At 35.6% G+C, this 14,702-nt stretch overlaps 1 protein-coding gene across 1 annotated transcript in view; it reads right to left on the minus strand.

Annotated features, from left to right (window-relative positions):
* Positions 1-4,220: 4,220 nt before the first annotated feature.
* Positions 4,221-14,702, minus strand: part of LOC149746965 (cAMP-dependent protein kinase inhibitor alpha-like) — a 107,633-nt gene continuing 97,151 nt past the window's right edge. Inside the window, exon 2 of the mRNA XM_089898945.1 lies at positions 4,221-14,626. Within this exon, the coding sequence (XP_089755071.1) occupies positions 14,589-14,626 (38 nt within the window). The 3' untranslated portion in view covers positions 4,221-14,588. The remainder of the gene's footprint in view (positions 14,627-14,702) is intronic.

The raw sequence follows: 14,702 nt of genomic DNA on the forward strand, positions 1-14,702 counted from the left end.
ACAAGAGCAAGCAGGATGGAGAGGATTTAAGCAACAATTTAGTTTTATCTGGAAGCCTGATAAAATTCAAATACCCGTGTCTCGCTTACATGGGACTTATTTTTCAACATAATATGGCTTGACAATTTTTCTTAAGAATTTGGGATGAGAAGGAAAAATTAATAATTTAATCTAGTCAATAAAAGGAATATTGATGTTCCTCATATTTCTTTGAAATCCTTTGGTAAATTTCTTGACTTGTCATCTGACTGATTTTTACCCTTTTCTAGAAAAAAAGCATAGCGGGAGGAAGTAAGACCTAGTGCTTTTCTAGTGTACTCCTGGCATTCTTCCAACTCTTCTGGAAAACATCATTCTATCACTTATATTCCTGTAGAATTGTAAGCTGAAATGAAGAACCCTCTTACACAGCCTCTTAGACAAAAGTATCACGATATTCTTACAAAGACCCTATCCAAACAGACATATTTAAAATAATTATTAGTTCATCATCATGCCCCAACAAGACTGCAGGGTTGCTCCGTAGCAGAATCAGGCACCCTTAACAGGAACATGCATGGGAACAATGGTGAAAAGTGATCGAGATCTTACAAAGGCAAATTCTTTGAATTAAATCTTTGTGAAAAGACATCTTGGGGAAAATGAGTTTTTTAACCTAAGAATTGTTTCCTGAGATTGATACATTATTTCATAGTTAAACATCAACCACTTTCCATAGAATAGATAGAACAATGGAACTTTTAGTCTTTACATAATTTAGGGCACTTACAAAACATTATCAGTGTTAGCCTGAAAATGAATAATATTTGTGTCGTCCCATTATCTTTAAAACTGTATAGATATATAAAGAAAGGAAGTTACTTACAAAAATAAATACTACAATTATATTTGATTAATGACATGTTCTATTTTTATGTCATACATAGACTATAAAAAATTGCATTCTTTTAAATTTGAACAAGATATAAGTATATATATATGTATACATACATACACACAAACGTGCATTATCTATCTAACTCCCATTTCCAGTGGGAAAAAAAAGAAAAGAAAAAGCCTACAAAGCATTGTCGCTTTGGGTCTCCTAGATTGACTAATTTTTGACTAGTTTGACTGAATGGGCTGATTTGATACTACAATACCTGTAAAGGCACTAACTTGCTTCTATTAGTAAATGGAAGAAAATCCAGTACGTATGGGCTCTCTTGATGCAATATGTAAACAGCCAGCAAGTTCAAAGAGTAAGCTGAACACCCTGGCAGAAGACCTCAACTTTGACCGTAGTCCCATCTCTGGCTTGGACAATTCACCTAAGCACCATAGACCTCATATTCCTCATCTGTAAAAGGAGGCCTCCAAGATTATTTTCAGCTCTAAAATTCCTAAAGTTCATGTCCATCAACTCTAAGTAGCATCATTCTTTTTTCTCATAGAAGAATTGTTTTACTGCATTGGTCATTTGACTAATGTCTATGTAAATATGAGAAGTAGCAGGCTTGTTCGCTAATACATTCACGTATCAGGCAGAAAATTTTCAATGCTGGCTTTTTCTTTGTTTGCTTTTTCTTCATGTCTGATTCCATGTTGCAGAGCTGATTTTTAGTTTCTGGAAGTTAAAAACATGCAGGTGCTGATATAGTATGCTGCAGCCATGTATATCACCAGCCATAATGTTTTACAACAACTGGCTTTTTTGCATGGTCTTTAGAAGAGGGTTAGATGAGCGCTTCTGTTTTCCTTTTCTTGAGAAGTTTTATAACACCACCAAAAGGTCATCTTTAAAATGTCAGACAAGATTAACAACAAAATCTTGGAAGACAGCCAGTCCACCAAGGAAACAAACCCAAAGGACTATTTACAGATGCAAACCTTAAATAAGCAACAGAACCCGAGAGTGGGGTGAGGGCAGGGGAGAGAAATACTTTGTAGCCAAGAAATACTTTCAAGAGATGCCTCAGGGCATTGAACTGTTGGAAACCAGTAGCGGTAAACAAACCTGGCCCCCAGCAATTGCTAAAGGCACATTCATGAGGAAGTTGGAAGCAAGAAGTCTAAGATCGTGAGTGAGAGAAGCAGAATCATGAGCCACACCCACACTGGGTTCTATATGCTGTTGTTAAAACAAAGAGAAGTTGATGTAAATATTTTAATTGCAAGGAATTGAAAAAGTGGTTTCCAATCCCACTAGTTGATGCCAGGCCAGGTTTTTGATTATACAACTGAGGATGTAGGTCTATAGTCCTGACAACTGAGTAGTAGAGAAGATGCTGTTTTCTTCCCACAAAAATACCACTTCTGGGCTTCCCTGGTGGCGCAGTGGTTGAGAGTCCGCCTGGCAATGCAGGGGACACGGGTTCGTGCCCCGGTCCGGGAAGATTCCACATGCCGCGGAGTGGCTAGGCCCGTGAGCCACGGCCGCTGAGCCTGCGCGTCCGGACCCTGTGCTCTGCAACGGGAGAGGCCAGAACAGTGAGAGGCCCGTGTACCGCAAAACAAACAAACAAACAAACAAAACCCAACCACTTCTACTAACAATTCTAAAGGGAGAGAAAGCCTTTAACAGAGAACACATTGAAGGAGAGTCACAGTTATTTAAAACCAGAAACTTAAATATTGATGTAAGAAGCAAGTAGGTTTAGGAAGAGAGCAAGTTACAGAAATTGATAAAATCTTTGCACTTTTAGTTGAAATTTTTTAAAATTATAGACAGAAATGGAGACTTCTCTGCAATTTGTATTTTATCCAGTATTCAACTAAGTGGCCTATTAGTTTAGTAGGATGAAAACTATCTTGCTGGCAAATGTGGAAACTAATACTGAAACAAAAATATAAGGCAGAGACATATTTTTGTAGCAAAGGATTTCAGCAGCTTTGTCAAGGTTGACACCAGAATCATATTATAGTTATACTTAATATAAATGTTAGATTATGAAATACATAAATGTATATTCAGGAGAAATAGTCAATAAATTGTACATAACATACTACAGTTGTAAATGTTAGGTTCTTTTCAATGAATACTTTATAGTGTTTTTGCGATCTTTTTAAAGAGCCTAGTTTTTAAATAAATACTATTTCAAATTTGGGGAATGAGAAGTTTAAAATAAGATGAACCAGATTTCTACAATCCATCTTCTGATGCTCAAAGTGGGCAGACTACAAAATGGAGCATGGCTGAGGCCATGTGGTAATCAGTGTGTTCCTTGCACTGTTTGAATTATATTATACATCCGTAATATGCAGGGGCACAGATCACTCATAGGTTATGCTTTTTAGGCAAACTTTTACACACGAATAATAACTAATTAGAATAGACCCTAGCAAAGCCGTGATGTTTGCTTGTTTCATCAAGCTCCACTTTCTGAGTTTCCCCTGTGAGTCTATTGATTGCTCTGTCTTCTCTATTCCCTAATACCCTCTGCACAACACTTATGCCCTCAAGTTCTCTTCCCTCTTACACATCATCAGAACTTGCTTTTGGATCATTCAGGCTGAGGTAAAAATGACTACGATCTTAAAGCACAACCAGTATTTGAATTTTAATGGGAAGAAAAGATTTAAGGTAAAGGGATGAGATTCAGAGATAAAGGGATGAGAGTTGAGTGCCAACCATGAGTTAGTAGATGAGAAGACATTTTTAGGCATCCAAACTTTTCTGCATCTCTAATCATAATACTAATTCTGCAAGCTATATAGTTGGAGACATGCAATCATATGAAAGGCTCAAGATACCAGAAAATAGAAACCAAATCTATTTCTTCTTAGTTCATAAATAGGGTGTAGGTTTACTAAAGAGGACATTAAAATTGCTCCCTGCTTCCTGAACCCAATCCATCCAGCAAGGGAAAGGAGTTGAATAATGTGGCATTTGAGTTGGTTAATGGCAGGGAGAATTCAGAGTGGAATTACAGATGTAAAATGGATATCAGGATGTTATTAGTGTGTATGTGTCCATTGTGTATGTGTATAGAAGCCACCTCTGTCATCTAGGAAAAGACATTTAAATCTCCCAGAGTTATTAATTCACTGAGAAGAAACGATAAAGTTCAGCATCCTTTTGTTGCTAAATTGGGTCATATTTGAGGGATGAATCAATAACAATGATTTCCTTGAAAGGTCTCTCAAGGCTATTGATTTTTTTATGGCACTGGTATGCAAGGGGGTTTTTCTGAAAGGACACAAACAGGTAATACTATCTTTCAAGAACTTTGGTAGTAGTAGTTGAGCAAAAACGACAGTATGATAGAAAGCAGTTAGTTTTCTTTGTCTCATATACAGAGTTAAAATTAAAAAGTGAAAAGACCCTACGTTTTATCATTTTATATTTAACACTTATTTACATAAGTGTTAAAACAAATTGCTCTTACTACCCGTTATGATTATTAAGGTACCAAAAAAAATTCACTTTGAAAACGATTCCTGAATATGGATACATTTTGTATTCAGAATCACATGGAAAAAGAAGCCTCTTAACTTCCATGGGCCAGTGTCCCATAGTTATTGATCATTATTCATGGGAAATAAATTAATTTTCTAACATTCCATCATTTGCTATTTTTTTAACAAAAGAGGGATTTTATTGTTCAGCACAGCGAGATATAGCCATCATTGTATAATACTTAAATGTAGTATAATCTATAAAAATATTGAATCACTATGTTGTACACATGAAACTAATATAATATCGTAAATCATCTATACATCAATAAAAAAGAGGTATTTTAGTTTTCTTATCAGCTGTTCTGTTCTTTGTTAAGAAGGGAGGAAAAAAACACTGATTCTAAGGAAGTCAGATCCTTGATTTGCCTGATGATTGTGAATATGAAAAAAGTGTTCTCTACAGAACAGTAGCTCTTAATCAAAAAAGGCCGGCTCTAACGTACTCTACAAAGAAGAGTGTGCCAAGATATAGCCATCCTTTTTGATGTTTTTGAAGTTTAAACAAATAGTGTACTCTGTATGAATCTTATCTTTCAACTAAATCGTTCTACTGTGGAATTTATGATGCTATAGTTCTAGTTTACGAAGAAAGCGCAGTAGGCTCCACATGTCTCCATATCTTATATTGATGGCATTTAAATTCTAATACCAAACTGCTACTGTTTCATAAACTAGGAGAAAATTGCGCTGATAACAAGCAGGAGAAGCTGGCAGAAACAATAGATTTTCCACTCTGCTTTCTATTGTTTGTAAGCCTAATTACCCTAGTTGACCAATTAATGACAACACATGACAAAATTTTCCTGACTGCTAATTAATTAGCTCTAAGTTCACTAGTTCTGTTACTGCTAAGGCTTCCACTAATTCTATGTGTGAATGTCTTCTTACCCTACTCCTCCTATTTTCCTCTTTGAACTTCCTCATAGGTAGAGAACCCATTTGATTGACTTAAGAGTCAGAAGATACTTATAATCAGAGAAAAAGCAAAAAAGAATGACTATAATGCCAATTAGTATAGCTATTAATTACAAATTATGTTTTGAGGATTTTCAGACAGAAGAGGGGTAGAAATGATAATAGTTTAGTTTTAGGAAAGCTGTCGTACACAAATAGAACCCCAAATCACACCACAGATAATTTTCCAGGAATTTAATATATCTGATATACACTCAATTTGTGCCCATGAATGGTGAGCAACTAGAAGTAAAGGAGAATCACAGTTACATTTCTGGACAAATCAGGTTCTCAGAATGATGTAATAATGGCAGTTTACCTCTATCACTTCTTAGGCTTTCTTATTTACTATGCTAAATGATAAATGAGATTTCTGAGTAAAAGCATTACAATGACTTCAGCATTGTGGGACATGAAACACAGTGAGAACTCAGAGCAGGGAAGGAAATAAGTAAGGTAAGAAGGAAAAAGAATTGAAAGAGCTGAAAGATGTATTACTTGGCTGTCAAGTGTTCGGAGAGTTTATTTGTGCTTTTTCTTAATCTTCATAATGCTCTTGTCAGAATGGTAGTAACATACCCAGCTTTTTAGATGAGCGACCTTTAAGTGTAGGTTGCACTTGATTGTCTGCCAGGTCTTCAAGTCTGTGATGGGGACAGTAATGTCAGAAATTTCAATCCCAGTCAAATCAAGACCCGGTAGAAACACCATTATGGAAGTGCATAGTTTTGACCCAAATTTGACCACATTAAAATGTTGTTCTTTCTTCTCCAGGATGATAGTCTATATTTCAAGAAGAATTATAATTCTTGCCCCATAGCAATTTCTCTGAGTTCTTTGTTCCAACTAAAGCCTTTGATTGATTTTCATATTAGCAAAGCCCTGGAATTATATGCAAAATGCTATGAATAGTTATCTACCTATCTATTTTTAGCAAAAGGATGCAGAGCCGTTATCAGATTCTCAAAACTCAATCAGATTATCTAACAGTTTCCATTAAATGAGGTAATGAATGACCTTTCTGGATCCAAACATTATAATATTTTCAATCCTTACCGTGGTCCCTGAAATGTCTATTATCTCTTATTATCAGTAAGGGAACTGAGGCGTAGTAAAGTCTAAGTAAGTGAGAGGTCTGGAATTCAAATCCAGGTCAGTTTCAGGCTTGAACACGACTAATTCTATAGCCTACACTGCATTCTGTGCTCTCACTGTAGATAATCAATAAGTGTTCATTTCTTTCCTTTACCCCAGTTGGGGACAAAGAACATGGGTGTGTGAAAGAAAGTACAGATTACTTTTAATATAAATGATATAATAATAATGCTAGTCAGCAGTTACGGAATATTCATATTGTGCTAGGAGTTGAGCATTAAGTACTTGACAGGCATTCTTTTATTTAAAATCTCATATATATAATACCTACCTTAGGAAGTAGGGAATATAAATGTGCCAAGGTGATTGAAGTAACGTGGTCATGTACAGGCAATGAAACTGGGAAAGGGTTTTCTGGGCTGATGGTTGAATGTTGGCCAAGACATTAAGGGGAGAAGGGATGGGCACTGGTGGGGAGACTGAAAACTTATTCATCGTGGGGAGAAAACACTGGTGTTTAAGCATCGTACTGCTTGCTTCAGAACTGTTACCCTCATAACCCGAAAACTGAGGTTTTGCTGAAAGCTGAAGGCAGATTGCTTGCAGTGTGAAAAAGAATTTACTGATATCTATTCATCTCTTCATGTTTGAACCTGACTGTTTTGCAGATTTGTTGAAATGACTCAAGTTCTCTTTCAGATCTGGACTAAATGTCTGTATCACAGCATTAGGGCCCATGGAGCAGCATTTGCAAGCCCATACTCACCTCCCCCCTTTTTAGTGTTTTGCACTCTGGAAAAGCAAACAACAGCAGCAACAACAATATTTTATTTCCTTTTATCTATAGTTATTATTCATCTTGTCAAGAAACCCAATTTGATATATTTATGCTAAAATATAAATGAAATTTTTCCAGTTTTATTGAGATTTAATTGATATATAATATTGTATCTGTCCAAGGTGGACAATGTGATGGTTGATATATATATATATATATATATATATATATATATTTATAGTGTGAAATGATTACCACAATAAGTTTAGTTAACCTTAATTCACATAATCACAAATTTTATTTTTGTGATGAGAACTTTCAAGATCTACTCTCTTAGCAACTTTCAAACATAAAATACGGTATTGTTAACTGTAGTGACCGAGCTGTACATTACATCACCATTACTCACTTATCTTATAACTAGAAGTTTTTACCTTTTGGTCATCTTCACTCATTTTCCTCACCTCCAACCCCCAGCTCTGGCAACCGTCATTCCATTCTTTCTATCATGAGTTCAGTATTTTAGATTTCACATATGAGATCATAAAGTATTTATCTTTCTCTGTCTGACATTTCATTTAGCATAATGCCCCCCAAATCCACCCATGTGGTCACAAATAGCTAGATTTCCTTCTTTATCATGGCTGAATAATGGTAGGTTGTATGCACCCCATTTTCTTCATCCATTCATCCACAAAAAAACACTGAGGTTGTCTCCATGTCTTGGCTACTGTATTGGGTTGGCCAGAAAGTTCATACAGCTAATGAATACACTGTTCAATAAAACTTGGTGAAAATGAAAAATGTGTCTTTTATTTTTACTTAAAATAAATCTTTGGCAAAGCCAGCTAGGCATCCCTTTGAGTAATGACTTATATCACATTGCAATATTTTAAACGTATGAACAGTAATAGCTGAAATGACAAATGTTAGTAATATTGACACAATTTATCAAGGAGAATATGTTAAAATGCAGATGGACAGTGAAAGAACAATTATAACTTTTAACTAAATATTGTCTTGATATTTAGACCATTGGTTAAAATCATGATAACAGGTTTCATCCACTTCAAAAAAGCAGAATATTTGCAGATCACTTAACATTTACTAGGTATGTTCTCAGTCTGGAAGGATATATTTCACTTACATGTGTCATTTAATTTAACCACATCCCTCTGTAATAGATAGTGTTATCCCTATTTGCAGATAGGAAACAGGCTCAGAAAGATTAAGAATGTTACCTAATTCTAGTAAGTAGCCAAACCTAAACTGATCTAATTCCAGGGCAAAGCTCTTTCTGACACATCAGTGGGTCTTTATCTCTTTGACAATTGTTGAACATTAAAAGCCTTCTTCCAGGTAAATGCATAAAGAAACAACATGAGCAATGACATAACAATACAAGTCTCCCTAAATAATTGGTGTGTTTGGCCTTGCTTTTGCTGATAGATCTTTTGCAAAATTGCTTTTCTCTGAGATAGTGGACTTTAAATATTTTCTTTGAAGACTTTTCTAAATTATACCGATCAGAAAGCTACTTTGCTTTAAGGTTGAAGAAAAATGAAAGCTTACTTAACTACACTTAGGTGCCAGGGTCATACTATGAGCTCTACACCTGCCAGGATTCACTCTAAGATAGGGTGGCTCTGCAAACTGTCCATAGTACTGTGATTTCTTTCTGATATTTTGAAGTAGAAATAATTTAATGACTATTCACAAAAGAGAGAAACACTGTTTCTTGGTCCTCAATATCATACTGCTGTAGGCTAATTCTTTCTCTCTTCTGTTGTCCCTTAGTATAGAGAGTGTGTTTTGGGGACCCTCCTTCACAATCTTCTCCATTCCAAGAGCATCTTACATAATTCCAGGACTTCTTAAGCAGCCAGTTTTGCCAGATGGTCTTAGGGTTGGTTGTACCCATATATGTATAATCCTGAACTTCTCAAGTAAGGTCCTTAGAGAGCATAATGGCTAAGAGTATTGGTGCTGATACCAGACCTGAGTCCAAGTACTGCCTATGCCCCTAACTAGCTGTGTAACCTTGGAGAAGTAACTTAAGCCCCTTAAAGGGATTAGATTTCTCACCCAGAAAATGGTATAATAAATGCATCTACCCCATATGGTTAGTGTGTAACTTAATGTACCTTGAGATGGTGCATGTTAAGCATTAGCACAGTGCCTGTGTCTTGTTAGTAATACCTGCTTTTATTATTAATTATTCTCTTTATATTCCCAGTTCCAGCTAGGTGCCTAACATATAATAGTTGTTCAGCAAATATTTACTGGATTGAACGAGCTCTGAAATTTAAGCATTGGGTCAACAGCAAAGTAGTCACCCCACCATCATTTCTCCCGCAGAAAGGGAGAATAGATGGAAGCCAGCCATCATACTTCCTTTTCTTAGTCTAAACTTCCCATCCAGCCCCAGCAATAAAATAATCTTCCTGAACCCCAACAATTTCAAGAATTTTTCAAATCACACTATTTGAAAATAGTTGGGTTGCCCTAATGTAATATGTCCCAGGACCTCAAGGTCACCAAGCTTATGTTAATGAAGTCTAGCTAAGATAAATGATTAGTTAGTAAACCAACTGCTTATGAGCTCATTGGGCTTTTTAAAATTTACTATCTGCGCTTCATAGAGACACAAGTATTTTGCTTTTGTAGGACACTCAACAGTCACAGTAGTCTTTTAAAAAGCACAAATCAGACGCTATTATTGCACTGCTTCTAACCTCTAAAGGCTATCTATTGTAAAGAGATTAAATTTTCAACTACTTAGCCAGGCTCACAGGGGCCATGTGCTCTGGTCACTTGCTACATCTTTCCCTGACCTTCATGGGGTTCGAGGCACAGTTGTCTTTTTCAGTCCCTCAGATGCAACAATCTCTACTTCTTGCTCTCCCAGCTTTAGGTTGGCTAATCCTTCTACCCAGACCAATTTCCCTCTGATCATTAAGGTCTCGGTTCAAACGCCACCACTACTATCTTGACCAAAGAGACCTGCCTCCTCAGTGCCTCTCCATCCCATTGTCCAGTCATATTTCTGTCACTGTACAAAATTTATGTACATGTTTACTCTCTCTTCCTCCACCAGTGGACATTTGCTTAAGAGCAAGGATTTTGGGCTTCCAGCAGACACTGGCACATAGAAGGTATGTAGGAAATGTGTGTCTAATAAATGAATAAATATGTGGATGAAAAAAACTGTAAAACACTAACACAAGAATATTCTCCTTTGAAAAGAATAATGAAAAATAATTTCATTCAATAAGAGTCATTCTTAGTTACTGATACATGATTTAGTAGTTCCCATTCAATTTAAAATGTTCCATTTTTTTTCTGATACTTCACAAGTCATTAATTAACTGTTGCTCACTTTTAAGGCCAATCTGTGAGACATTATTTAACTTGTCTACTCTAAAGTTCCAGCATTAACTCAGGCGGGGCTTCACCAAGTACTGATCATGTGACCTTGGCCTCTCATTGCCTCAGTTTTCTCATTTGTAACATGGGTATAATAATAGGCTTATTTCATACGCCTATGAGGAGGAAAACTTCATATGTGTGTGTGTGTGTGTGTGTGTGTGTGTGTGTGTGTGTATGTATTTAAACAGTGTCTTAGAATAGTGTCTGGCCCATGATAAGCATTATCGAAGTACTGACTGCTGCTACTAGTACTGTTATTATGAGAGCTAACTGTTGAGAATAATCCTTCATATAGTGGTTTATTCCACTGAAGATAAAGGAAACTCATAGAATATTAGAAATCAGATTAAACACAGAAAGCCAGTAAAATATACCAGGACAGAAGTTGATGCGAGTGTAAAAGCATAGAAGAAAAAAAAGGGTTTTTGTTTTCCTTTTTCTTTTTTAAAGAAGGAAAGAGCCTAGAAATAGGACAAAAGCTTTTCATTGGCTATACTGACATGGAGATCGCTGGTGACCTTCATAAGTAAAATTTCAGGACAGTGGGCAGAGAGATTATGGTGAGAGAAGTCAGATGGAGGTAAATTATAGAGTAAATGGGATGTGAGGAAATGGAAACAATATATGAAGATAACAATTTTGAAAAGTTCAAACATGAATTGGCTGAAGAAGATATGCAGGGATTAGGGGAGGAGGGAGGCTTTCATGTTGCACGTATAGTTTTTAACATTTTAAGTTGGAGTTACTAGTCTAGAATGAGGTTGAATTTTGGCAAGAATCATTCATAAGGATTAGATGGGTTGTAGAAAATGCAGTGCTGTGAAATACTTGAGAAGATGAGAGAAAATGAAATGCTATCTGTACTGCACGTGGCCTTTTAACTTTAACTCCTGTAGTGAAAGGGAATACAAAGATCAATGCAAATGCTAATGAATTAACGGATTTGGCAGTGGACTATTTACTGACTTCTGTGTTCTTAATGAGTTATGAACCACCTCACCAGCTCTGAGTGAAGGAAGTAGAGAGGATGGAGGAAAATTTGAGGAGGGTGGGTAAAGCTTCTAAGAAAATTGTCCTTAAGGAGAATTAGAAAGAACTTGCTATAAGTCAGAGCAATATTTCCAGTCTTGAAAATCCATTTGAAGTTGGTGATTATTAATTTATTGGAATATCAATTTGCCCTGCCACATGATTTTTCTCCAGCTACCTGGATATAAGTTACACAGAGGCAGAAAAGAGTGAGAGATAACAATCGAGGGAAAATACAATTAGTATTTTTTTTACCTTTTTCCACTTCCCCGCTCCAACTCTGGGGAGGCTTCATGGACAAGGCTGCCCTCCCAGCCTCCAGCACCACTCTGTTATCAAAGAACTCAAAGAAATGGAACATAGGTTTCCAACTTATTAATTTAGCAAAATCAAAAATTATATATATAATGTCTTCTTTTGGCAAAGATTTTTGCAATATAATTTGGTTCCATCTTTTGACAAGTAATTCGGCAATGTCTAGCAAGATAAAAATGTTAATAGCTTTTTACACATTAATTCTAATTCTGGAAGCTTATGCCAATAAATAATTTATAATCCAGAAAATTATTATATAACGATGCTCATTGTCATATCATTTGTAATAACAAAAAATTGGAAACACCTTTAATTGTTAACAGTAGGAAAACACTTTAGGAAATTATATCCACTTAGTAGAAAATTACACAGTTACTATATTATAATTACAAGATGATGGAGCAAAATAGAATAATGCTTAATAAAGAAAGAATGAAGAAAGCTGACCTAAAATTGTGTCTTCCTTATGACAGTAATTAGGTAAACATATCAATATTTATTAAAACTTAAAACCAAAATAAGGTTTTAAAAGCTCTGTACCAGTAATGGGGATGTAATGTTTGTTTCAAAATATTTTTTAACATAACTCTTATAATTTTGTTTTTTCTACTCCTCTTCTTAAGAATTTCTGATTATTACCTCATTTTTCATTTCATAGTTTCAAATAAAGTCAGCAGTTTTATCATCAGAGAAGATTAGATTTATTTGACAGTTCATCATTCCAAGTTATTTGGTATAAAAAGACCATATACACTTGTAGGTGCTTTCAAAGTAAAATTTTGAGATTTTTTTTTTTTTGCTTAGTCTTTCCTAGTATGGAGATTAAGCAAACTACCTAAAATTGCTAGCCATTCTTTTTGCATTTTTCTCATTTTATTGATTTATCTTACCCTTCACAGAAATGATAACAAATGAGTCTGCAGTTGTATCTGCCAATTTCTTAAATCCTCTATTATCCACATTATGAAATCATACTAATATGAATGCTTCCAGTATTTTCAGAGCTCTTTTGTTATTATACTTTAGCATTCTGTATGAAGTACCTTATGTAAGTGTAAAATTTAGACTCAACTTCTGGAAGCTTTTGATTTCTTAGTTCAAAAGTGAGAGATCCTTAGTTCAACCATATGATTGACAATTACTTGTATAGTAAGAAGCTCCTAAATTATTGCTTTATGGATACCTGGCAGTTTTCTTGCCATTTCTCAGAAGTTCTCTATTAAACACATTCTCTCTCTCTCTCCCACCCCCCCCACACACACATATACGCACACGCACACACACACACACACACACACACACACACATTGTGATTAAAAGCACAGACTTTGGCATCATGAAGTCTAAGGTTCAATTTCCAATCCTGTAGTGTCTGGGCCACTTCACTTTAGGCAAGTAACCTAATGTCTCTGAACCTTGTTATTTTCATCTGTAAAATAGAGATTACAATTATATCAGACAATCCTCAAAACATCCGTAATGATTTTAGAGTTTCAGAGTCAGGTACAAGCAGGCACTCAGTAAATGGCTAGTGCTTTTATAACTTTATTATTATTTAGGTCTTGGTTTTCCTTGAGTCTGTGAGTCCCCATAATGAAATGTAATTTCCAGTAGATTGAGTAACACCTGTTTTCACCAAAAATTTTAGCTGAGTTCATTACTTTCTGTGCAACCCAGATTAGTTTTCTGCCTTTTCTTCTGTGCCGCATGTAGGTGTTCAATAGATTTATTTAATAAATGTATCGATGCATGAACACGTAGATGAATTTTTAAATGCTTCTTTTTGAGAAGGTAGAACAAATGTGACACAGTAGAACAGATAAGACAATAGTCCATGGAGAAAATGTCTAAGTCATGTATGTGCCCAGGGCCAGCCTAAGAAGAACTGCTTTTTTTTTTTTTTTAAGGAAAAATGTGTTGAATAGCTTATTTTAATTATTTTTAAAAGTTAAGTACAGGGACTTCCCTGGCGGTCCAGTGGTTAAGACTTCGCCTTCCAATGCAGGGGGTGTGGGTTCAATCCCCAGTCGGGGAGCTATGGTCCCACATGCCTCGCAGTCAAAAAACCAAAACATAAAACAGAAGCACTATTGTAACAAATTCAATAAAGACTTTAAAAAGTGGTCCACATCAAAAAAAAAAAGTTAAGTACAAAAATTTGCTGATGATTTACATATTTAGGACCAATAAAATAATGTGAGATGAGCTGTACTAAAACAGAATGTTGAGCTACATTCACATTAAGTGACATTATATAGTCTAAATTTATGGAAAACTTCTGAGATGGCTGAAAAAAAGTAAGATGGTGAGTGACCTTTGAGCAGAAAAAGACAGAAGGAGAAATGGCCTTTTCTACATTCTATTGTGCCTCTAAGTAAAATGCTTGGTAATCTAGCTACAAAGCTATATGTCATTTGGCTTTAGGCACCTACTGTGATTTACCTTGTGAAGATCAGATTTTGCCATGGAGAGGATTTGTAAAAGTATCGCACATTCCAGTACCGTCGGCAACCACAGCTACCAAAAACTCCAGTTTAAATTGATGAACCTAATACCAGATGATAGTATCATTTCCTTGTGGGTGTTCTGGGGAAAGGTGGGTAGGAAATGTATAAAAGTGAATACTTTACTGACTGAAATAACAATTCATCATTTTGAAAGC

This window comes from Delphinapterus leucas, chromosome 17, assembly GCF_059928025.1.
Source record: "Delphinapterus leucas isolate spDelLeu-1000000601 "Yukka" chromosome 17, BTC_Dleu_Yukka2, whole genome shotgun sequence".
NCBI classification, from domain to species: Eukaryota; Metazoa; Chordata; class Mammalia; order Artiodactyla; family Monodontidae; genus Delphinapterus; species Delphinapterus leucas.